At 44.1% G+C, this 25,869-nt stretch overlaps 1 protein-coding gene across 1 annotated transcript; it reads left to right on the top strand.

Moving 5' to 3' along the window:
- Nucleotides 1–245: 245 nt before the first annotated feature.
- On the top strand, nt 246–25,622 carry LOC115523165 (serotransferrin). Its single transcript, XM_030328884.1, has 17 exons — nt 246–348; nt 2,371–2,543; nt 4,887–4,995; nt 5,802–5,978; nt 6,729–6,876; nt 7,735–7,790; nt 8,335–8,513; nt 9,484–9,661; nt 11,123–11,277; nt 12,861–12,951; nt 13,538–13,576; nt 15,292–15,450; nt 18,011–18,155; nt 19,320–19,384; nt 22,353–22,537; nt 23,733–23,922; nt 25,440–25,622. The coding sequence occupies exons 1-17, from the start codon at nt 306–308 to the stop codon at nt 25,472–25,474; spliced, it is 2,127 nt and encodes a 708-aa protein (XP_030184744.1). The 5' UTR covers nt 246–305; the 3' UTR covers nt 25,475–25,622.
- Nucleotides 25,623–25,869: the final 247 nt, after the last annotated feature.

Here is a 25,869-nt window from a genome sequence, read left to right on the forward strand (position 1 = left end):
TCCTGGCACAGAGAGAGCGCGTATTAACAAAGGGTTGATTTTTCTTTAATTCCCTTACAATCAGCATTTTTGTGCTGGATACCATCCGTGCATCTTTCTAGAGCTCAGGAAATGAGGTGATCGGCCTGGGCAAGGAATGAAAGAGGCGGGATGAGGGGTGATTGGGCAAGCGGGCTGTGCAAACATTGGAGGTCAAAGATTCTGCTTGGCCCGCGGTGCGGGGGATAAAGCCGTGCGGAGGGCTGGGAGGCTGCGCAGAAGCCCATAGGTCTGTGCTCGCTGCTCCAAGCCACAGACTCAGGAAGATGAGGCTCGCCGTCCGCGCCCTGCTGGCCTGCGCGGTCCTGGGTGAGTGTTGGTGCGGGGGAGGCCCACATAGTTGTCAGCCCAGGTGCTCTTTTCACCCCGTACTCCAACATACCGCCCCCGGGGTTCCCTGAGCATTTTCTTCGCTCTTCCCCACGGCACCCCTGCACCTGCTTCAGGACTGCCTCGAGTTCCCCTCTGTGCCTCTGCTGCCTTTTCGTGTCCCGCTGTGCTTTCTTGCTTCCATTCCTTGCTTTCCTCCTCCTTGTTGTCCAGTAAAACTTACAGTATTAGAATACAACAAATTAGAGCACTTACATCATGGTTTATCAGATCCCTTCTATGAGGCCGCCTGAGTCAAGTCTGAAACTGCTGAACATGGTATTCAAGACCTCTGGGATCTGACCCCGCCCTTAACCTTGGCAGTCTGATGTCCCACAGGTGCTCCTGGCACTGATGATGTCCTGCTAAGAAGCAGGGCCACTGAAAGGTTTGGAGCATATTTGAAGCCAGGCTTCTTGTGTTCTCACCAGTGAGAAGGGCAGTACAGCCCCAGCCTGAGAGGGTCAGGTGAGGGTAAATGAGGCCATGGATCCAGGCACTAGCACATCCTTGGTGTGGGGCCTGCCAATGGATGGCCTCTGCCGATGCCCATCACCTCCTGAGATTGCTTGGTTCCCTTTGTCCTTTAACTTTCGTCTGCCACTCCGGTGCGTTTGTTACACCTTTGGAGCCTCTGTGTTTAGTTATTTTGTCTCTCCTGGAGAAGTTTACCATTGAGAATTGGCCCTGCATTACTTGCCTTGCCCCTGTGCACCCTCCCTTCCCCCCCCACCAAAAGCACCTCATAGGACTGTGCAAGGTAAATGCAGGACTCAGGACAAATTCCTGCCTATGAGACTGCAGGTGGGACAGTTTAGAGAGGGTTTGCCACTGAATCTTGATGCCTCCTGTGACTTCTCATGGGCACAGGTAGGGTAAAGTGTGGTTGGGGCAGTAACTTCCCTGTGGCCCCTCTTTATGCATTCTGGAGAACCGCTGCCCTCCCCCTTTCCTGCTTTGTGATTTGTGGATATTCATCAGCTTCCCTGAGTCAGCCTTCTGCTGCTGATCCACAGAAAGTAGAGATGACAGAGGGCTTTGGGAGTAGTGCAACCACATGATTTTAATAGCTACAGACATGGATGGCTTTAGCTTCTTCTAATGGCAGCCCAAAAGACTGATGAAGATTGAAGGAGGGGTCATTGGAAACAGAGAGAACCACTAAAGATGTGGAGTTCTAGTTATTCCTGGAACAGAGGATCATAGAAAAGTATCATAGACAAATTCATTATCTCATTAATCATTTGCCCCTACCTACTGGTGAAACAGATGGAAAATAACTCAGAATATCATCTTCTTTTGTTCCCTGGGTAGAGACCAAAGTCTGGAGACCTGGTATCTAGGCCAGTCTCAGTCACTAACAGGCTGGGTGACCTTGGCTAAAGCATCAGTTTCTGAGCCCAGTTCCATCATCTTTAAAAGATGGTAATTCCTCGTTGTATGTAAGTGATGAGTCATGGGAATCTACTCCCGAAGCCAAGAGCACATTGTATACATTGTATGTTAGCTAACTTGACAATAAATTATATTAAAAACATAAATAAACAAAAGATGCTAATTCCTACCTTGTTAGCTTCCCCAAACTGTCGTTTCAAGCCACTGCCTTCAAGTAGCTGAAAACGCCCTGTCACACCGATAAGGCTTATGTCCCGTGGCAGTCCCAGGATGGTGAGGCAAGGAGGCAGGGAGAACAGAGAGGAGTAGACAGTGGTCTCCACTTGAGAGCTGATGGTCAAGCCCACATCCCTCTGGCTAGCAGAGGGTGGTTAGCAGGTGACTAGGAGGACTCTAGCGTTCCTTTATCTTGTCCCCAGCCTCAGAAGGCAGCAGAATCTGTGCCCTGGGGTGTTAATGGGAGGAGTGGGAGGAGGACAGGATAGAGGGGATGGAGCCTTCAAGACCCTTCAGAGGGTGCTGCTGTCTCTCCCACTAGCACAGGGACCTCTGGCCTCTTTCTCCTAGGGCTGTGTCTGGCTGTCTCCCCTGAGAAAACTGTGAGATGGTGCACTGTCTCAAATCATGAAGCCAGTAAGTGCTCCAGTTTCAGCGAAAATATGAAAACGGTCCTTGAGACTGGTCCCTTTGTCAGCTGTGTGAAGAAAACCTCCTACCTTGAGTGCATCAGGGCCATTTCGGTAAGTCACTGTTGCCTAAAAAGGAGTGGGAGAAAATCTGTACTTTCCTTTCTCTTCTGTTATTTTGGAACAACTCTTTACCCACAGGTAGGAGGCTGGTGTGTGTGACAGTCAACCTCCAATGCTAATAAAAGCACTTCAGAAAGGGAAATTGGAGTGCTCACTTTTAAGGAGTCTTAAAACAAAATCCAATGCTCTGAAAAGGGGGAAATTTTGAGGCACTAAGTTCTCTAAATTCAGGGGAAAAACAAGAATGTTTGCTATCAAAATTATTATACGACATTGTTTTGGAAGTTCTTGACATATCACGGGAAGTTGAATGATGCTCCCAGGGAAGAGAAATACAGTGCGAACTTCAGATGGTTGCTGAACCCTTTGTTTTCTAGATTTTCCTCAAACTCTTCATTCCTTTGTCTTTGTGCACATCTGAATGTGGGTCAGACCCTGTGCTGGGCAATGGGGCTGCAGTGGTGAATTGAAACACACATGGTCATTAGTCTTGAGCTTACAGTACAGTCAGGAGAAAAGAAAAACATGCAACACATAGACTATAATTTCAAATTGTGTGATGTACAATGAAGGGAAAGAGTAGAATGCTCTGACAGAGACTTTCAGAAGAAACTTGTTTTGGCCTGAGTATCAAGGATAATCTCCCTGAGAGGGAAGCAATGAGCTGAGACCCTAAGGATGAGAATGGGTTAGGCTGCTGGGTGCCATGGGTAGAATACACCAGGTGGTGAACAACAATTTGTGCAAAGAGCCTGAGACAGGAAAGATGGGCTTTTTGAAGCTGCTGTAGGGAAGTCAGGGTGACAGGAATAGAGCAAGCAGGAGACTAGAAGGAGTAATGAGATGGGAGATCAGCCAGATAGAGTATGATTCACTGAAGGAATCAATGATTTGATAAGAACAGCTGGTCTGCTGTGCGTGCGTGTGTGTTTTAATTGGATCTCAGTTGCAATCATAGTTTAATTCTAACCATTGAATTATGACATTTGTTCCATTTTAGTCCATGCATGCCCCTCTTAATTTTTAAATGTTAATAACATAATATTATCCACGAACCTAACACAGGTTCTCAAAACTTCATCACTGCCAATAGCTTACTTCTAGGGCTGCTGTGTGGTAGTACTGGATTTTATGAGAATGGCCCCACTTAGTGTAGTATATCCCACTGACCTTACTTAAAACCACCGATGTGTTTCTCCATCCTGAGCAAACTGAATCCTAAAACGTTCTTGCCTTTTATTTTCATTTTAAGATGTGTATAGGCATATATGAATCACGACACATTTTTGATTTGTGAAAAGTTTCCTAAACGTGACATTACTATGTGTTGTCTTCTCCTACTTGTTTTTTCCTCCTCGATATTATGCTAAGATTCACCCATATCATTGAATATAGCCATTGTTCATTCATTTTCAGAGCTCTACAATAGTCCATTATGTTAGTATACCACAATTTATTTTTTCTTTTCTGGTCATTAGGCATTTGGGCCATTTCTAGCTTTCTATTATTCTAATCAGGGAATGACAAATATTTTTATATAAATCTCTTGGGACACAAGTATCAAGTTTCTCTTGAGTGTGTGTGTGTGTGTGTGTGTGTGTGTGTGTGTGTGTATAGGAGCAGACTTGCTGTGCCGTGAGATATGAATTTGACTTTTAAGACAATGTCAAACGTGTTTGATTTTTAAGCAAATTCAATGTTGTTTCTTTTTCTTTCTTTTTTCTTTTGGGGGTGTAGTTGACAATTAATGTGGTTATTTAAATTTCTACTCCCACCAGGAGTGTATGAGGGAATAATCCTATCATTCTTGGTGAATTTGGTATTTTATCATTATTTAATTATCTCTGGCAGTGCTTTTTGACTAAACTCTATTTTTGTAATATTAACATTCTACACCAACTTTCTTCTGCTCAGTAGTCTTCTTCTATAGCTTTTTGCATTCCTTTATTTTCAACTTTTTGTGTGCTTCTGTTTCAGGTGCATCTTTTGAAAACTGTTTATTGCTGGCTTTTGTTTATTAATGCATTCTGACAATCTCATTTATTTTATGTGGTAAACTAGGCCACTAATAATTGTTATTACTGGTAAATATGGACTTATTTCTGCCATATTACTTTTGATTTCTTAGTTCAGCCTTTCCTCATTTTCTGATTTTTCCTTTTCTGTTTTCAAATACTGAGTTCATACGTGTGTGTTCATTTGTGTTGTTTCCCCTTTTTTCCACTTTATTTATATTCTTTCATGATTTCCTTAAATTCATACTATATACTTTTAGTTTACCAAAAGTTTATCGGAAGTAAGGTCCTCATCAGGATCTGGTCTTATCCCTTTCAGACAAATGAAGCAGATGCTGTGACATTGGATGCAGGTTTGGTGTTCGAGGCGGGCCTCCACCCCTACAACCTAAAGCCTGTAGTGGCAGAGTTCTATGAGTCACAAGATGGTAAGTTCTTCCTGAGGACCCAGGAGAGAGTTTGTTGCTCTTGTTCTCTCCTGGTAGATGCTGAGTTTGTCTTGTTCAGGCAGGTAATGGGGATTAAAGATGGATGAGCATTCCCCATTGGGTATCAGTGGGGAATGAGAGGTCTTATCAGCTGCTGAAGACACAACTCAAGGCCTTTGGGGCTTTGGGATGGTTGAGGACTGGTGCTCCTGACACTGACATTCTGGGCCAGGAGATGTGCTCCCTGGAGAAACAGAGAAGGCTGTGTACAACCTGACCTGAACCACTGGGGTTGAGAGCTACACAGAGGAGCCCTCCAAGAACCATAGGTGCCACAAACAGGGGAGAGACCACACTGGAGCCTATGCTCAGAGCCCCAACAGCCTTGCATCTCTTCTGAGAGCAACCAGCTGTCCCTGGGCCTGTGTCAGGGGACAGGAAGTACTTAGAATGAATGTGGTCCTTGTGCCACAACTCCAGTTTCCTGGTGGGCTTGGGTTGGTAGGTATAGGCAGACAGACACCCTGCAGGGCCATGGTAGGCAAAAGTATTTGGGCCACATGTGTATGTGGCCTTCTTGCCCCTGTGTTTGCCTGGAGGGTTATTACAAACGTTCTCTCTGTGGTGCCTTCTTTCCCCTGCAAGTCAAGGCAGGTTTTCCTGATCTCTCTCTCTCTTTATGACCCAACCCAACAGAAATGTGCCCTGTGGATTCCCTTTTTCTACTCAGGAGCCCAGCAGCAAGGAGCAATGTTTCCAACTGTTCCCCAGGCTAAAGGTCTTTCATTCACACTGTCCCTTTGCAGATAAAAAAACCCACTATTATGCTGTGGCTGTGGTGAAAAAGACCAGTGACTTCAATCTGGACCAGCTCCAAGGCAAGAAATCCTGCCACACAGGCCTTGGCAGGTCTGCTGGGTGGAACATCCCCATGGGCTTACTTTATTGGAAGTTGCCTGAGCCACGTGACTCTCTTCTGAGGGGTAAGTGGGCAAGAGGGTGAGTGCTATCAGGCAGGCCTACACAGGCCAAACTGGGGTTGCTCAGACACGATCAGGTGATCATGTGTGATGGGTTTTGGGGGTAGAGGTGGGAGGTATACCAACTTTAAGCTGGTCAGTTCTGCCACATCAGCAGTCCTTGGGAGGGGTCAGCTGTGTTTTTCTTCTCTGAGCTCTTAACATCCAACCAGCGGCTGTCCTGAGGAATGGGGGGGGGGGGGGGGGCATCAAGCCTGACAGAGGGCTTCAGTCAGGACCAAGTTTGCTTGGCCCTACTGTTCACTTCCCTGGGGTTCTTTCCTGTCTGTGGCGGTGTGTTTCCCATTCTGCTGGAGCTTTTCTGGTGGCCATCTGCTGGCCATGAACTTGGCCTGTACCTCTATATGGGGGTCTCCTATCTCTCAGATAGGATCACTAGAGGAAACCTTTCTCTGAGATGTTCCAGTCTGACAGGCAGAGAGGGGAGCTGACAGCAACCTGAGACAGGCCTGGGTCAATGGCAGGCACAGGCCTAGTTCTTGGGGAGGGAAGTCGGAGGACAAAGGTTAACTTGTCCCTCTTGGAAAACCTTGATCTTGGTCAGTGAACACATATAATGGTGTGCTGGGACTGGGTGTACTGGTTTTCCTTTAGTCACTCTCTGTTCTCTCATGATCCTGGACTGGGAGCTGTGGCTCATGGTGTGTGGCCAGGGTGGCTCATGGCCTGTGTTACATGTCTTATGTTGAGCAGCAGCGTCCAATTTCTTCATGGGCAGCTGTGTTCCCTGTGTGGATCGGACAACCTTCCCCCAACTGTGTCAACTGTGTGTGGGAAAAGACACAGAAAAGTGTGCCTGCTCCAACCATGAACCATACTTCGGCTACTCAGGTGCCTTCAAGTGAGTGAGACCAGCTGCTGTTCTATGATGGCCAAAGTGTCCAATGTCCTTAGGCTGTGAGACCCTACCTGGCCCACAGCAGAGCCCAGCCTGCAAAGAGGTGTCCAGGAGGCCTAATTTCTTCAGAGTGACTCAGTGATTCAGCTGGGACTCTCCTCCAGGCCAGGCCAGTGCATACACCTTTCATGTGATATCTGACAGGGGAGCACCTCTCCTGGAGTCCCTTTCTATCTCCCCAGAGCTTTTGATTTCTTAGTCCAGCCCAATGAACTTAGTCTAGCCCAATGAACCTGCCCAATGTGTCCTCTCACTGGGCTAAGCAGAGCCTAAGGGGCAGGCACATCCTTAGTGTCTGGACCATTCTTCTGTGACTGACCCTCTGTTTTCTATTGTAGCAGTGTCTTGTGTTCAATGCACTGGCCTCTCTCCTGTCTTCCCTCACTACCCCTGTGCAGACAGCTCAATGGCTGATTTTTTGCTACATCTTTTGCCTTGGTTATATCCTAAAATTTGATAGCCAGCCAAGGGCACATTTCCTCTCTTAGGAGACTTGATGTATTTATCTTCCATTTCAGAAATTTGAAAACTCTGTTCTATATTAAAATATTTTCAATGATTTTTTTTTTTTTTGCTGCTTTGGGAAACATTATGAGGGATTTCTAGTTCCTATAAATTCATCCTCCCATCTTAGTGGCATATCAGTGCCCCATGGCGCTTCCTCAGCTGTGGGTCTGCTCAGAGGCCTTCACCAGGCTCTGCCCTTGTCCCCAAGCTGGATGGTGTGATCAGACAGACCCTTAAGCCTGAGGAGAAGGGCCTACGCTGCAGTAATCCTTTTAATGTATTTCTTTCCCACAGGTGTCTGATGGATGACGCTGGGCAAGTGGCCTTTGTCAAGCACTCCACAGTACTGGGTAAATGACAGGAGAAGAATTTGCATATCTCCTCCAGGCTGTGGGATTTTTTTTTTTTTTTCCTCCTTCTGCATTCCTCTTCATGGGCCATAGTTAGATATGAGCATACTGTGTTCCTCCTTTATCATTGCTTGGGCTTCTACTTGTGCAGAGTTGTGTACATATGGGGTCCTCACCTGGACTCCTGGGCCTCTTTCCGTAATTCAACCTCCTGGACACAGGAACCCTTCTTGCCGGTCAATGTTGCCACAGCAAAGGATTGGGGGCTCGTCTGGCTGACCTCGGCCTGAACTTGGCCCGCTGAGATGAGACCTGTTGTGGGTGTCAGGCAGTCACCCCTGCACTAGGCATCAGAAGCTTCCTTGCCTGTGACTGGTTGTGGGATCTTACGTCAGTTCTCTTATGTGCTCTGGCTTTCATTTGCTCTAGGCATCTCAGCTTGTACATGTTATGATTTATTGGGATTGCAAGGGATAGGGACAGAGACTACAGCTCATGGCTCTGTCCTGGCTACAGTTGGCTCATCCAGGCTTTCTTCCCCCAGAGAACCTGCCAAACAAAGCTGACAGGGACCAGTATGAGCTGCTCTGTCGGGACAACTCCCGGAAGTCAGTGGATAGATATGAGGACTGCTACCTGGCCAGGGTTCCTTCCCACGCTGTTGTGGCCCGAAGTGTGGGGGGCAAGGAGGACTTGATCTGGGAGCTTCTCAACCAGGCCCAGGTACTGAATTCACTGTTCTCCCTCCTGCTTAGTGGTTCCTGATTGGATTTGGGGCATTTTCCTACATTCCCTTCTGGCCACTATGGAATTCCTTGTTTTCAGGACATAGTGGGAACTGTGCCACATATTATCCACTTGTGTGAAAGTGCCCAGCAGGGACTCAGAGTCACACAGGGTCTAGTCCTGCATTACTGCTTAATTCTATTTCTTTCTATCTAAACCAGGACTTCTAGGCCAAGGGCAAACACCCCCTCCCCCATAAGGCCTTCCATGACATCCCCAGAAGGAAATGATCTCTTTCCCAATGTCCCTCAGCCTGACTACAAGGGTGCTACACATACAGCCAGCTTTATTTCCTTAGAGCAGCAGAATCCCAGCACTGAGCCAACCTCCTCTCATCAAGCCATTCCATCTATCAAGAGTTTAAGTGGTAATCACACAGGGTCAGCCTCTGAAGGAGATCCATTTCTTATACTCAGTAAGCTGTCAACCCAGCCAGGGGGATAGGCCACAGAAACATGTTGCATGACTGTAAGAGGGCTGGGGGTGGGGAAGTTGCTGGGTGGGAAAGAGCAGTCCTTTCTGCCCTCTCTCCTGGAATCTTGAAAATTTCATGGTTTTGGGGCGCCTGGGTGGCGCAGTCGGTTAAGCGTCCGACTTCAGCCAGGTCACGATCTCGCGGTCCGTGAGTTCGAGCCCCGCGTCGGGCTCTGGGCTGATGGCTCAGAGCCTGGAGCCTGTTTCCGATTCTGTGTCTCCCTCTCTCTCTGTCCCTCCCCCGTTCATGCTCTGTCTCTCTCTGTCCCAAAAATAAATAAACGTTGAAAAAAAAAATTAAAAAAAAAAAAAAAAAAAAAAAAAAATTTCATGGTTTTAATTTCATTTTCTGGGGGGTTTGTTTTTCTTCAGTCTCCTTTTGCAGCATTCCTTGTTGCTGTAGCCATTTACTATTGTGTTTTACTATATACAGGAACATTATGGCAAAGACAAATCTACAGCCTTCCAGCTCTTCAGCTCAACTTTGGGGAAGGACCTGCTGTTTAAGGACTCTGCCCAAGGGCTTTTAAGGATTCCCCCTAAAATGGACACCTGGCTGTACCTGGGATATGAGTATGTCACTGCTCTTCGGAATCTAAGGGAAGATATGCGTAAGTACTAGGGAAGGATCATGTGACCTTAGGAGCTAGGAAACCTGGTAAGGGAAGGGACCAGCAATAGACTCTTTCCAGGTACCAGAAGCCCACCCTGACATTTCTTTATCTGCCCAGCTTTGCCACCCAGTGTCAGACTGATGCTAAATGGTATTGGTCATCATGAGATGAGCCTGGATATCACCAAAAGGCATTGAAGGAAACTTATGCTTAAAATGATTTGGATTGATACTAGTATCATTTCCCTTGTATAAATCAGGGCCACCCTGCCTGGCCACTTTGTGAAACCAATTAGCCTGGCACAAAGTAAGGCAAAAAGAACAAAACTACTACAGACTTGTACATCTGCAGCCATATTATGATCAACATGTGCCATAATGAAGCTGGAGCTCTGGACGGGTTAATCCTGCTCCTGAACTTCCTTGGATCATTGTGGGGTTTGCTTGATCATTCTTTCATTCAACAGACATTTATTGATCATCTAGCCATAAACTGTGCTAGGTGCTGCGCATACAATGGTGAGACCAACATATATAAGATTCCGCTGCCATAAAACTTTCTCACCAGTGGAGAAGACAAATAATGAATAGTTACTCTACTGAATGATTGATTACAAATGATAGATTTGCTCAAAAGAAGGGAAAACAAACACAACAGAACAAAATATCATGGTCTGATGAGACCATGAAAACAAAGAAAAATAGATCCTGGAGCTGTGGGAAAGCTTCCCCGAGGAAGTGACTTGAACTGAACTTGAAAATTGAATAGATGTCCATTTATTCAGCAGACATTTATTGCACTGACCACAAGCTAGGCACTGCCTTTGAATAATGAGGGTGCCTTGGAGAATAAGACAGGCATAGCCCTTGCCCTGGCTGAGCTTATGTTTTCCTGCAGGGAACAGATAATAAACAATGAACAAATAAATAAGAACAACTCAGGATGTGCCTGTGTAGCTCAGTCAGTTAAGTGTCTGATTCTTGATTTTGGCTCAGGTCCTGATCTCATGGTCATGAGATCAAGCCCCACATTGGGCTTGGTGCTAACAGCATGGAGCCTGCTTGGGATTCTCCCTCTGTCTCTCTAAATAAATAAATAAATAAATAAATAAATAAATAAATAAATAACTTAAAAAAATAAAGTATTAGAAAAAAAAAGGAACAACTCAGGTAGTTAAGTGCTATTTCAAAAAGAAGAAAAAAAACCAGGAAGAGCCTGACTGAAGTGATAGAGGGGTTGTGAGTGAAGTTGGCTTCTTAGAAGAAATTATCGTCTAAATGATACAACAAAGAGATTGTTACTGCCTTTGTTTTCTAAGGCTATTAATTCCTTGAATGGGATCTGTTTGTGTATTGCTGGCAAAATCCCAGCACTTTCATGAAGACAGTTAGCAGTATTCGTAGCCAGCAGGAACTTCTGAGGCCTCATCTAAATCTGGTTCTCTTCCTTATGCCCTAGGCTCTGATACCTCAAAGGATGAATGCAAGAAGGTGAAATGGTGTGCAATAAGTCACCATGAGAAGGCCAAGTGTGACACGTGGAGTGTAAACAGCGTAGGGAAAATAGAGTGTGAAACAGCCGAGTCTACCGAAGACTGTATTGCCATGATCGCGGTATGTCATTGCTGCCCCCACAGGGCAGCATCTCTACCACGGCTCTCTGCCTGTCCCTAAGGCTGAGTGAGTGTTCTTAGGAATGATATAAAAACCTGCATTCCCAGGAACCTTGCCCTCGTGTGTGGGAGCCCAGCCCCACAGGAGCTTCAGTACTTTTGATTTTATGGATCTGAAGGGCTCCTTAGGGTTCTGTTTCCTCCTGGTGTTAGTACACAGTGGAGGGCACTCTGAGCTGTGTCCGCTTATGGGAGGCTGGACCATGGTGTGGTGTGCCTGAGACCCATGGTGTGCCATGACAAGTGTGACAGGGCTGTGCTGATTGTGCAAGCAGGCAGAAGTTTAGCTTTGTTGATCACAAGAGCATCCCATGTCTGCTTTTGGAATTTTGAAAATCCTGAATGGTACAAAAAAGAAAATGAGAAGTACTTATAATCTTCTAACTCAGAGAAAATCCTGTTAAATGGGATCATATCATATTCACAATTCACTACACTTTTTTCTGATATCTAGTTAGCTTTTCCTATGCCACAAATCATTTTTTAGAAAACATGATCTTTTAATGTTGTAACCTATTTCATAGTGTGGATATGATGCAGTTTACTTAGCCATTTATCCATATTATCTATAATATCATTTAGTCTCTGTCTTTTTGCTGTTATGAATTATACTTGCATGTTTTACATTTTATGAATCATACATTTTACTGAGATAGTTTCCCATATATTTGATTACTCCTTTAGGGTATATTTTGTCAACATTTATTTATTTTTTTTGGGGACAGAGAGAGACAGAGCATGAATGGGGGAGGGGCAGAGAGAGAGGGAGACACAGAATCGGAAACAGGCTCCAGGCTCTGAGCCATCAGCCCAGAGCCTGACGCGGGGCTCGAACTCACGGACCGCGAGATCGTGACCTGGCTGAAGTCGGATGCTTAACCGACTGCGCCACCCAGGCGCCCTATTAGGGTATATTTTGAAAAAGTATATTGCCAGGCCCAATGGTAAGCTTGGCAATCTTGTGGAATTTAAGCATCTCTATAATTCAGGACTTATAAACCTGACAATTAGGTCGTTCAAGAATATTTTACTCATTCAGTAACACTTTGACTACACCAAGCACTGAAAGAGAATGCAACCGCATGGCCATGATTCAGGGCCGGAGCCCCATCAGGAGGCATTCTATGCCACAGACATGGCCTTGTGTCCCTGATGCCACTCATCTGTCTTACAAATAAGAACTTTGGTTTCCAGAAAGTTATTGTAGAAATGTCTGTAGGACAGTGCATCCTTATGAGAGGATAGGAGGACTCAATGTGGGTCTTTGCTCCTGGAAAAGCTAAGCAAGGCACCCCAAAATAATCATCAGTTCATCATGCTTTGGGTGAAAATGAGAGTACATTTTAATTTTCTGTGCTGGGTGTTCCTGACTGATAGATCCTCTGGGGGTCTGGTATAAGTACCTGCTATCTCCTGGGGCCTTCGTGGCCTGTACTGGGAAGGCTGCTTCAAGGAAAGAGCTGGAAGAACAGGTAGGACAGGAGATAGCCTCGTCACCTGCTTTAATGTGCTGTGTCTTTGCAGAAAGGAGAGGCTGATGCCATGAGCTTGGATGGAGGCTTCATCTACATAGCAGGCCAGTGTGGTCTAGTGCCTGTCCTGGCAGAGAACTACAGTAAGTGTAGGGAGTGTCTCTCAGTGTTTTATTTCCTTTGGGCCAGTCAGAAGAGATGGGAAAATCATAGCCTGATTCACACCGCATTGGCCATAAAGCTCTTGCTTACTGAGCACCTCCTGCTTCCTAGGCTCTGGGCTCCCCCCCCCCCCCATCTCTAATCCCCACAGTCATGGCAAAGGACAGAATCTTCTATCATACTTTCCACCAGGGGGATAGGAAGCTTGGCACTGGGAAGTTCCAGCTAAAAGTGACCTCTCTGCAGAGGACAGCTGGGATTCCTGGAAGGTCTTCTTGCTTCCCCAAATCACTTCTCCTGTAGTCCCAGTGCAGGGATTCAAGTATAGCCGGACGACAGTGGCCACAGGACAAAACAGAGCAGGAAACTTGAAATGCACAATTTTTGGCTAACTTCCAGAGGCCAGTGAGTGAAAGTGAACTTGAATCATCCAGACAGCCTGGAATGTTTGGGAATGTGGTAACATATAGATTGTTTTCCTGACTCTTTTTATTCTGAGCTGCACATAGAAATGGCATGACTTTCAATGAGTAAATGTTTAATGATTTTTTCATTTTTTTCTTCCAGAAACTGAAGGCCCTGAGTGTAGCAACATGCCAGAGAAAGGTGAGTTGGGATTGGTACCTCAGGAATTTCATTCTTATTACTTTGGGGAAAGGGTAAGGTATATTTAAATTCAAATCAGAAGTAGGTAAGGCAATAAAAGAGACCAATTTTTAGACTACAAAAGAACCCTAGAAGGATGATAATTGATAATGATGGTTACTCTTTTAGACTTGCCATGACTTGCATGCAGGATTTCTCATTTAATCCTATTAAGTGGGTACTGTCATCCTTTAAGGATGCCATAAGAGGACCAACAGCTCATGCGGTTACAAGTTGTCTAGGCTCCTATATCCAGCAAGCAAATTTACACCCTCCTCACCACTCCCAACTCTTTGTATTACATGAGGCCTGGACAGTTTTAGATGAGAGTTAGCACCAGGAGTCTTGCTCATATGTGCCTGGCAGGCCTGAGCAGAGCGGCTCACACGGGCATATGTCTAGGAGCATGAAATTACCCAGTCTCCCAGCCAGGCTGGGCCCAGGAACCCAGGCCGGTTTGGCTCTCAGTTAATGCTCTGGTGGGGGTGGGTCTAGAAAGATGGGATAGGAACAAGACTGGAAATCTTGTCAAGGTGATCACTGGGTCCCAGAGCTCCGGTGCTCAGATCTCTCCAGCCATTTTCCAGCCATTAGTGTGCAACTTTGTCCTTGTGACCTCCCCTGTTACAACCTCCCAGCCTCTCCCCCTCATTCTAGGAGCCAGACTCTTTAGCTGAAAATAGAAAGACCTGGTCTTACTCCACAGATAAGGCTTCTCTGTTTTCTGGTGTGAACAGTTGACTGAATTAACTAAATTGGAAGGTTGAAATCATGGGTTGATATTCTATTCACAGTTTTAGGAGTAGCCTGTATTTCCTGCTACAGATGGCAGCTGACTTGATTTTGAATTTCTACTTCACATATTTATTTTGGTGCAAACCTGTATTCTCCTCATGGCCAGAATATTCCCTGTAGTTTATTGGGTCATTTACTACTCTTTCCTAATTGTGACTGTATAAAATGTAAGAGTCACATGTGCTTTTCAGTATCCATTCCTCTGATACCCCACAGTGGAAGGTGAGTTGCTGGTTTGTAACTTTACTAGTTTTATGCATTTAGGGAAGACTGGTATACCAACCGTTGCTCTGATGATGATCTTTTCTTACTATTTTGTTTTTTAAGTTCAGAATAATCTCCATCTGACAGAATGACTGGCACTTCCTCTCAGTCTTGCTTTTTTGTTTTTTTAAATTAATTTATTTATTTTGAGAGAGAGAGAGAGAGAGAGAGAGAGAGATCATGAGTGGGGGGGGGGCAAAAAAGAGAGAGGAAGAGAGAGAGAATCAGAGAGAATCCCAAGCAGGCTCTGCACTGTGAGCCCAGAGCCTGACACAGGGCTCAAACTCACGAACCTTGAGATCATGACCTGGGCCAAAATCAAGAGTCAGACACTTTAACGACTGAGCCACCCAGGCACCCCACGTTTTGTTTTTATAAGTAGGCTCCATGCCCAGTGTGGGGTTTGAACTCATAACCCTGAGATCAAGAGTTGCATTCTCTACTGAGCACGCCAGGTGCTACATCTCAGTCAGTTATTGGGAAGACCCTTTCAAAGGCAGAAGGAATGATTCGGGATAATTTTGTTTCCATAGGGAAATGGCAGATTTTGATTGTAGATAGATACTCTGGAAGGCCTGGGGTTGTTAATACTTTCTTTTTTTGTGTCTTTCCTGTAGGGTATCTTGCTGTGGCTGTGGTTAAAAAATCAGCAGATGAATCCCTCACCTGGAACAATCTGAAAGGCAGGAAGTCCTGCCACACTGCAGTAGATAGAACTGCTGGCTGGAACATCCCCATGGGCCTGCTCTACAACAGGATCAACAGCTGTGAATTCGGTAAGTGAATCTTGAGAGGGTGCTGTGATCAGAGCCAGGCTGGAAAGAGGTATTCTGGAAAAAAGTGGTATGGTGCAAAATGCTGTGGCCCTGGTTTTATAATAGTAAAATTTGGTTAAAATGAACCTCAAGGAGATACCTAAAAGGGTTACTAGGGCTGGGGAGCTAAATAAGACTGGTTCTTTTTGGTTGCACATATGGCTTGAGTAAACATATGTTTACTTCTCTCTTTCGTTTAAAAAAAAAAAAAAAGAGGTAAGCAGTCACTAGAAGCCCAGGCTCCTCTCTTTCTGTTCCACCATTGTGAGCACGGGGCCTCTGTCTTCAAGGTCAACCATGGTAGCCATCACATCCATGATTCAGGCAGCCGCAAGGAATAAAGGGAGCTTGAAGTGTAATGCCACCTGCTGTCGCTTTATTAAAGGAGCTATCCAGGAAATCTAAATGAATTACTTCACGTAACTTCTTACTGTTCAAAACTCAGGCACACAGTCACTCTTAGCTGTAACAGAGGTTCGAGAATGTCCTCTTTTATTTGGGCATGTTCTGTCCCAAATAAAACTAGAACTTTGTTCAAAAATTAAAAATAGAACTACTATATGATCTAGCAATTTCACTTTTGGGTATTTGTCCAAAGGAAAACACTAACTCAAAAAATTATATACATCTCCACGTTCATTGCAGCAGTATTTATAACAGCCAAGATATGGAAACAGCCTAAGTGTCCACTGAAGAACGAATAAAATTTGAGATACACACACACACACACACAAAACACTTTTATTCAACCATGAGAAAGGAAGAAATCTTGCCATTTGCAACAACATGGATGGAACTTGAAGTTGTTACACTAAGTGAAGTATTTTAGGTAGAGAAAGACAAATACTACATAATCTCACTTATATCTGGAATCTAAAAAAAACCCCAAGCTCATGGATATGGAAAACAGATTGATAGTTGCTAAAGGTGGGGGGTGGGGCAATGGGCAAATGGGTGAAGGGGCAAAAGATACAAGCTTGTAGGTATAAACTAAATAAATCCTGGGAACGTAATGTACAGCATGGGGACTATAGTTAATAAAACTGTATTGCATTTTTCCAAGTTGTTAAGAAAGCAGATCTTAAAAGTTCTCATTACAAGAAAAAAAATTTTGTGACAACATACGGTGATGGATGTTAACTAGACTCATTGTGGGAATCATTTTGCAATGTATTGCTATAGCGAATCATGTTGCACACCTGAAACTAATGTAATGTTACATGTCATCTATCTCCCAATAAAAAACAATGGAGAAAAAATTAAAAGAAAAAAACCCAACTAGATCTTTGTTACTAAGGAATAAGGGGAAATGACTGTTGGGTGGACAGTACAATCCCTGCCACTGGGCTTTCTAGGTAATGTGAATGTGTGGAATCCTTGGATCTCTTTAAGGTCTTGGCAATCTCACTGAGGGGCTGCCCAGCTCTTAGGCCCTTTCAAAGCAGTGAAAACCAGTTTATTCTCTGTGTCCACTGAATATCTTCAGGTATGAGTTTAGTTCTACCCCTGAAAAATGTATATGTAAGTTAACCATAGACAAATATTTTCTGATGGTTATTTACATCAACTTTCTGAGTACTTCCTCCTTGACACCTCCAAATATGTGCAACTGCTTTAAAAGGAGAGGCCTCTGGGGCACCTGGGTGGCTCAGTCAGTTAAGCGTCCGACTTCGGCTCAGGTCATGGTCTTGTGGTCTGTGAGTTCGAGCCTGGCATCGGGCTCTGTGCTGACAGCTCACAGCCTGGAGCCTGTTTCAGATTCTGTGTCTCCCTCTCTCTCTGACCCTCCCCCATTCACGCTCTGTCTCTCTCTGTCTCAAAAATAAATAAACGTTAAAAAAAATTTTTTTAAATAAAAATAAAAATAAAGGAGAGTCCTCTGAAGACAGTTATGAACCAGACAAGTCCTGTGTGTAGGGACCGGGGATATTTCTGCACTGGGGTGTTCTCTGACAGCAGTTTGAGAGGAGGCAAAGTATGGCTGGGGTGATACCCAGAAAGCTTGGGCTCCCCACCAGCAAGGGCACTACCTCTGCTCTTCTGAACTTCCTGGCAGTTTCATAGCCATCAGAGAGCAGCTGAGCTGTGAGTAAAACCCCCAAGCTCTTAATTGAGTTTGGAGTTCTAAGTTCTATTAAAGTCTCTTCTAAAAAATAGCAATGGAAGGAAAATCCTGAAAACAAGTGGCACATGCTCAGGGAGTGAGACCTTCAATTTTATCCCTTTTATGTCAATTTTCATGTCATTTCCTTCTCTTCTCTCTTTAGATAAATGATGACACTATCCACGTACCCATGGAATCCTCTCTACCTGACTTGTAATGCTCTACTGACATCTATTCCCAGCCTCAATTAAGTTTTCTTTTAAAGCCTGGACCCTGGCAGGTCCTGACTTGGTGGTGGGTCACAGAATGAATATGTTCCACTTATCCTGGGCCATACACACCTGTTATGTGTTAGATGAAAGCTACTCATATTGATTCAGTTAGGAAGAGCTGACTTTCTCTTGTCCTTCTACACAGATAAAATTTTCGAACAGAGCTGTGCCCCTGGATCTATGCGAAATTCCAGTCTCTGTGCTCTGTGTGTTGGCTCGGCAAAAACTCCAGGAAAGGAGTGTTTTCCCAATAGCCATGAGAGATACTATGGTTACACGGGGGCTTTCAGGTGAGTCTTTTAATCCTGACACAAATATAATGATAAACCCAGCCCTGACAAGATTGCTTTTTAGGAACTAAAGTGAGATTATTATGTTCCTGGCCTGTTAGTCTTGCATGTATTAGGATGCCACATTTAGCAACTCTATTAGAACCCTGTGTGAAGGAGCATCCAAGTGCCTCCAGAACACTATCTCTAGACCTGGCTCTCATAGCAAAGACTGACAGTACAATGCAGATTAGAAGTTCTCAACAGGGGGGCGATTTTCCCCTCAGGGGAAATTTGGCAGTGTCTGGAGATGTTTTTGATAATCAAATGGGGTTGGGGGAGGGTGCTACTGGCATCTAATTGGTAGAGGCTGCTAAACATCTTACACACACAGGAAAGCATCCTACAACAAAGAATTGTTTGGCTCAAGATGTCACAATTGCCAAGGTGAGGAAACACTGCCATAGTTGAATACAGGAGTCAGGAGTCTGGTTCATGCTTTTCTAGGCACCTCTGGGGAACCTATGTATGGCCATACTCACCCGGCAATACATAAAAGTAACCTACAGGACTTCTACATTCCCAACTGCCGATTCTATTTCATGGGGTATTTGTTACTTATACAAAGATGCCTATGCACCTTTTGACCTTATTGCTTTTTAACTGTCTTATGATTCAGCCTTTTGTTAGTAGTTCATGAGTCCATCATCTGCACAATGATGGTGGTATTCTAACTGAACTTCTCAGTAGTGAAGGAGAAAAGAAAGGTTATCCTAATTCTCCAGTTAGAACCACCTGGTGAGTTAGTGTAACTACAATTCACAGTCCACAGATTCCCAATTTTTACAAAGTACAGTATGAGTAAGGAATCACCGTATTGGGACACTGCCCCTCTAATATCTCTATTGATGCTAGGGAAGTGCTGTAGCTCTATTGAAGAAACTATGCCATAACTTAGCATTTAGTGTATGGAATTGAGATTAGATAACCACAAAGCTAATTGGAGGTTTTGTTTTCTTTTCTTTATTACTTACATTAGTAATCTGTAAGATTAGTGATAGAATGGGAGTCACAATTGCTGACATCAGATGGCTAGCCCTGGATCTATCAGGTGGCCCTCCTGAATGACAGATGTTGTCTCTCTGACCTTCTCTCTTCTCTTTCTCTCTGTCTGGGACTCTGCAGGTGTCTGGTTGAGAAGGGAGACGTGGCCTTTGTGAAAGACCAGACTGTCATGGAGAACACTGGGGGTATGTTCACATGCTCCTCTGTCCCCACAAATTGGGGTTTCTGGGTTCACTTATGGTCAGGATGCCTTTGTGGATGTGTATGTACTCTGTTAGACTCCAGAGCTCTGACCCTTGACCTGTTTTTTTCAGTGGAGAGAGAAGTGTTCACCTGGGTAGGCAGAATGGTAAGGACCATGAGGTTCTTCTAGTGGCCCTGAATTGGTGCAGGCATTGCCTTTCCCCTAAATACTTCAGTGCACACTTTGTAGGAATGAGGACATTTTCTTACATGCCTACATTATAATTACTGAGACCAGGAAATTGATATTAACATGCATTTAATATTTACCATGTTCACAGCCCATACTAAGATTTTGTGAATTATCCCCAAAAGGTCCTTTTTAACTATTTCCTATATTTCTGGATCCAATATATATTGGTCCAATATATATATTCCAAATATATTCTAGGTCCACTGAAAAAAACCTAGAGACAATAGTACACCAGAGAGAATGAACACCAAGATCTTTACTTCTAGAACCATTCTCCAATAGCAGGAGCCAGGGACACTTGGAAAAATTGCTGATTCTAGGGCTGGGGCAGGAAAAATATAAGGTTGAGCCTGGAACATCATGGTGAAAATTTTGGGATATATCAAAATATACAGGAGCCATTTTTAATGATCCCCACTGGCCAAATCTGGGACATTTTGAGCACTAGAAGAAATAATAATGGTAGTAAGATAATGACTTGTTCAATAAAATGGGAATATGGGATAATAATATCCTGATTAAGCAAATGAGGATAAAGGGAAACATCTTCCTTATTGTGGGACAAGAATAAATGGAGGAATACTGTAATTATACAGTTAAAAAAAAACTATCATTTGGCCAACAGTATAGTAATAATTGTTTCAAGCAAGAATCATCAATGGGTACTAAAACTAGTGGGTGAATATTAGATGCCGTGACATTAAAAAACCTAACAAAAATTTTTTTAAAGTTAGTAAGAATGAGCACTCCACCTGCCCCCTCCTATCACTAACTGCTTAGAGAACCTGCTACAGTGCAGGTAAGTATTATCTCGCTTCCTTTCTCATGTCCCTTCACCCAATCCCAGATCATCCCAGCAACTCATCTAGAATGAACTAGTTTATCACCAACTCCTCTGAGAATCCTTCCAAGATGGCATGCCCCCATCCCACAACAGAATCTTCCATCCATATGACTAGTACATTGGGTTCATCTCATTCTGTAATAAACTGTGGCTACAGAAACTCTTTGAGCTCTTTTTTCCTTCTTTTATACCCCAACTATGGTAAGTGGCACACAGAAGTTGCTAAGTACTTACTTGAAGGACTACTGTGTTGGCTAATTTTTCTTTCTTTTCTCCTATGACTTTTGCTTTTTCCTTTAAAGGCTGCCCTTTTTCCTATGACTTGAGTTTTACCCCTAGATTGGTTCTTTGTTACCCCTTGATTTTTAAATTTTTTTTCTTTGGTACTGTTCTGAGTGGGGTTTCTCTCTCTAGGTCTCACCTCTGCACCCTGCAATGACTCCAAAATCCTTACCCCCTGAGAAGAAGGTAGAGCAGAGGCCTCAACTGCCTTCTAAATAACACCCTGGAGTCTCTATTTGCCATGTGGTCATTTTTATATACAAAGTTCACTGGCACTGCAACCTCAACCGCTATGAGTCCAAACTTCTACTATTTCTTTCAAAATCCACTCCTCTTCTTAGCTTCTATCCCTTTTGAGGCCTTTATCGTCTGCCCTGACAGTTGGGCCTAGGTTAGTCTCCCAGTCAGTATGTATAACACAGGTTACACACCTAAAACCATGTCTCCTCCAGCCATCTCTCCCTAATGAATATGTTCTCACCAAGATGGTTCTCTGCTCATACAGCATTTAGAAATATAAATAGAAAATGTTACTATCTGCATCCGGAATTGTTGCTTTTGGTTTATGTGCTATTTTCCCGCTCCAATAAGACTGTATCTGACAGAGGGCGGACAACATAGTACTGAATAAATGCTTAAATTATGAAGTAGAACAGAATTGGTTTGGAGAGAATGATGGTGGGTTTCATTTGGAGGGAGCTGAGTTGAAGGGAATGGTAAGAAAGGGCAGGATAAATGTTAGAAGGTGAGCAAAGATGTGTGCAGTTACTCATGGGAGAGACACAGGCAATTTGGAGTTTTCTATTAAAACTGTAAATCTATATTTGGGGAGGGTAGGAAAAGAGGTATTTTTACTTTATAAATAATACACAGCTTTATGGTAGCTAATTCATGCATTAGTTGTTCAATTAAATAAAATTAAATAAAAATTAAATTAAGAAAAAGATTGCAACGCTGCCTTTTAGATGAGAAGTAAAAACTAGGAAAATATATTTGAGAAGTGCCTCAGGAGGAAGGAAACCTTGAAAATGGGTGAGATTTTCTTTTTTTTTCAGGGAAATTACAGAAACAATGAAGAAGCTGAGAACAGGATATGGACCTGTACTCACAGAAGCATGTGTGCATTTATTTTCATGTAGAACCAGTATGAGCACATCAGATTTAGAACACTGGTCCAGCTTGCAAAATGGCCCCAGGGGAAGTTCTTTTGCTTGCTGATGCCAGATTGTATTGCACAGAGGGCCACGTTCTTTCTGTGCTAGAGCAAGAAGTCCAGATGCTTTGGAATTTAGTAGAAATGAAGATGTTTTTGGACATCATTCACAGATATATTTCACTTTCTCCTGGTTGGGTGGGACAGGTTGGAAGGGACGGTCACTAGGAATTCTCGGTTGAGTGTTGAATCTGTTGCATCAGACTTATATACATGTGAGTATCTCTTCCTCTCCACATTACTGTGACCCCAGTGTGTGCACTTCTGCTGGCCAATGGCTCTAGGTCCTTCACATGTCAGTGGGTTGGTTATGTACCCTCAGTGAGGGTGCCTGACCAAAGCTATCAGCTGTGGCTGACCCACCTTCTCTGTCCCCAGGAAATAATACTGAAAATTGGGCTAAGGATCTGAAGATGAAAGACTTTATGCTGCTGTGTCCTGATGGCAGCAGGAAGGCTGTGACAGAGGCTGAAAAATGCTTCCTAGCCCATGCCCCGAATCACGCTGTGGTCTCACGGAAAGATATGGCAGCTTGTGTTAGCAAAACGTTACTTGAGCAGCAGGTATGGACAAGCCAGGGCCTGCCATTTTTTCTTCCTGGGTGTGTGTGGATTATTTGGGGGAGTTCAGTGTTAAGCACAGCCCTCACTCCAGCATTCTCTTTCTGGAAACTAGAATTGGGAGGCTGTCACTTGTGGAACTGGATCTCCCAGGCCCAGGTCTGCTTATATCTCCAGGTCACTGGAGATTAGTTCCCACGTGATCCACTGGCTCTGGGGTCCATGCATCTGCTTTCTTGCTCACCCTTGACTTTGCTCTATGGTACCATCATTTTCTCCTTGTATCCTTTTTGAAAATGAAGGAGAGTAATCTTGTGTCCTAGCCCTCACTGATAAAAGTCATGAAATGTGAACTGTATTTCTCTTGTTTAGAGAGACTGAGAACCATTTCAACAGCCAGAAACACAGGACCTCTATCCTCAGGCAGCTTGTCCTCTGGGAAGAACAAGCAACCCAGGGCCAGCCTTGTTGTGAGGGGGAGGGGGAGAGGCTGCCTGAGTATTCTAATCCTGAGAGTCCTCTACCCACAAACACCACTTTCCCCTCAACAATAGCTTCCTGCCTGCCATTAGTTTTCTTTAAAAAAAAAATTAAGATAGCATATTTTCGTGAGCCCTCTTAAGGTAAATGATAATAATAATTAGCATTTAATGAACATTTCTTAGGTGCTAGATGGAATGTTAAACTTTTTGTAATCATCATTTCACTTATAATCCTACAAGGCCTAGAGTTAAGCCTCTTGCCCAAGATGGGATCAAAGATGCAGTCAAACATGAAATTTAACAACTACCTATACCACCCCTTGTTGTGCTCCGTTTAATATCTTCTTTGATAGTAATACTTGGAAGGAACATGTTTCTGTCCTCTCATTTCCTGGAAGCAGTCTCCAAGGCCATAGCCAATGAAGTGGGGAAGAGAGATCAGGGAAGTCAGGAGTGACTAGGTGGGTGGGAGGGACTTTCCAGAGGTGAGACTAGGATGCACCCCATAAAGGACATGGGGGCTCATGAAAACATGAAGCTGGGGCCAAAAATGGGTCGACGCCAGGCGAGACATATGGAAACATCCTGAGGCATCCTCTGCAGCTTCCCTTTCTTCCCCAGGGCTGGTTTCCAGCTTTCATCCCCCTGAAACCAATCCTTGTATTCTCAGCTATTCACTGCCACAGACCCTCATGTGTTTTCCCTCTATCTGACAGGAGATGTTTGGAAAAACTGAAAATGACTGCTCGAGCCAGTTCTGTATGTTCCACTCAGACACCAAGGACCTTCTGTTCAAGGATGACACAAAATGTTTGGCCAAACTTCCGGAAGGCACAACATATAAATCTTACTTAGGACCAGAGTATATCACAGCTGTTGCTAACCTGAGACAGTGCTCCACCTCAAGTGAGTAAGAGAAACAGCATGGGGAAAGATGCCAAGCAAACATGGGTGGGGTTCTAGGTGGTGAGTAGAAAAGGAGGAGTGGGCTGTGGCCCTCTGGGGATGACCAATAGACAAGACGAGATGATGAGAGAACACTGTAATCCCAGCGCGTGTGAAAGGCTTCTTGTATGGGCAGATGGTAAGGTGGACACAGGCTCAGGGCACTAAGGTAATGAACTGCCCAGACATGAAGAATTCCATGTTATTACTAGGGAAAGGAAGAGGTTGTATGTACCCAATGCTCATTGCTCTGCAGTAAACTCCTTTTTTAAAATTAAAAAAAAAAAGTTTATTTACTGATTTTGAGTGAGTGAGAGAGAGAGAGAGAGAGAGAGAGAATCTCAAGCAGGATCCACATGCTGAGCCTGACACAAGGCTTGATCTCACGACTGTGAGATCATGACCTGAGCCAAAATCAAGAGTGGGATGCTTAACTGACTGAGCCATTCAGGCACCCCTACTAAACTCCTTTTTATATAGAGCTGAACTGTCCAATATAGCAGCCTCTAATTATTTATGGCTACTTAAATTTAAATTAATTAAAATTAAACAAAGTTAAAAATTTAGTTCCTCAGCTACACCAGCCACAATTCAAGCATTCAGTAGCTACATGTAGCAACAGACAGGTGAGCAAACAGAATATTTCCATCATCACAGAAAGTTCCCTTACACAGCACTGCTTTTGAGAGCTTGAACAATGACAATTTTTATAATTATAAAGTTGCTATACCTACTGCTCATTGAGAACACCAGTTTTCTAAGCCTCAAAATAACAATAAAACACACCTTTGCACTTTAACTATGCTGGACATCATTGAATCCCTTGAAATCATTCGGAAGAGGTGAGAGAATAACATGTGGATGGAGGGAGGTTATTCTTTAACTCCTGTGTGCATATAAGTGAGCCATGGTCCTTAAAATACTGATTCACAGGCTGTGGGGATACTGATTCGGCAAGTCTGTGCCAGCGTCCCATAGTTCCAACATAAGGAACACGCTTACCCACAGCCACCGTTGTGAGCACCCAGGTTACATTTACCTAACCTATATCCTCCAGAAAAGGACAAAGTCTCGGTCTGCTATTCTTTGCTCCTTCCCCAGCCCCTGGCTTGGAAACTGGCATGTTCCAGGTACTTGTTATTAGTTCCTCACCTGACTAAGGAGGCCAAAGAGGACAGTCCCACCAGGCTCCTTCCAGCTACATGGATTTAGGTGTAGGAAACATGCCTATAAGACACAAGGTGCGGGATGATACAGGGCAGGGAACCCATGTTGCCATCCTTGGTGCACAGTACTGCCCAGAAAGATACAGGAGCTGGGTGGGCAAGTGGAGAAGGCTACTGGGAGAATGGCCTAGTTCACCTGTAGGCCCCTAGTGCGTCTGAGTGCTTTTGTCTCTCGCTTAACTGCTCATTCACTCAACAAAAAATAAATATAAGTAGATTTTGACTGACCTACCTCTCTTCTCTGCTCCACAGAACTCCTGGAGGCCTGTACTTTCCACAAAGATTAAAATTCAAGAGGAGGAGCCACACCAGATGGAGATGGGAGCTCATGTGACCCATAAGCTTCCCTTTAGGTCTTTGTTTGGCTTCACAGTTTGGCAGTGGTGCCTCTGCAGAACATAAAATAAAAATTATTATGGTGTTATCTTTTAAAAACTTCATTCTTTTCTAAATGTTTGGCCTGGAAGAATTTTTTTTTTAAACACTACCTGACTAAATACATTTGCAACTGAGCACTTCCTTCAGAGCTCAAGTTCATCTGACATCTTCCACAGCTTTGATTGTGGTACCACAGCCAAGTAGGAATTCTTTCTGAAAGGGGTCTGCATGGTCATTGTAACAGAATCAAGTGTAAGTGGCTGTGTGTGTGTTGGGGGGGGGCAGGAAGGAGGATGCTGAGTGA

Source organism: Lynx canadensis, chromosome C2 (assembly GCF_007474595.2).
Source record: "Lynx canadensis isolate LIC74 chromosome C2, mLynCan4.pri.v2, whole genome shotgun sequence".
Classification (NCBI taxonomy): domain Eukaryota; kingdom Metazoa; phylum Chordata; class Mammalia; order Carnivora; family Felidae; genus Lynx; species Lynx canadensis.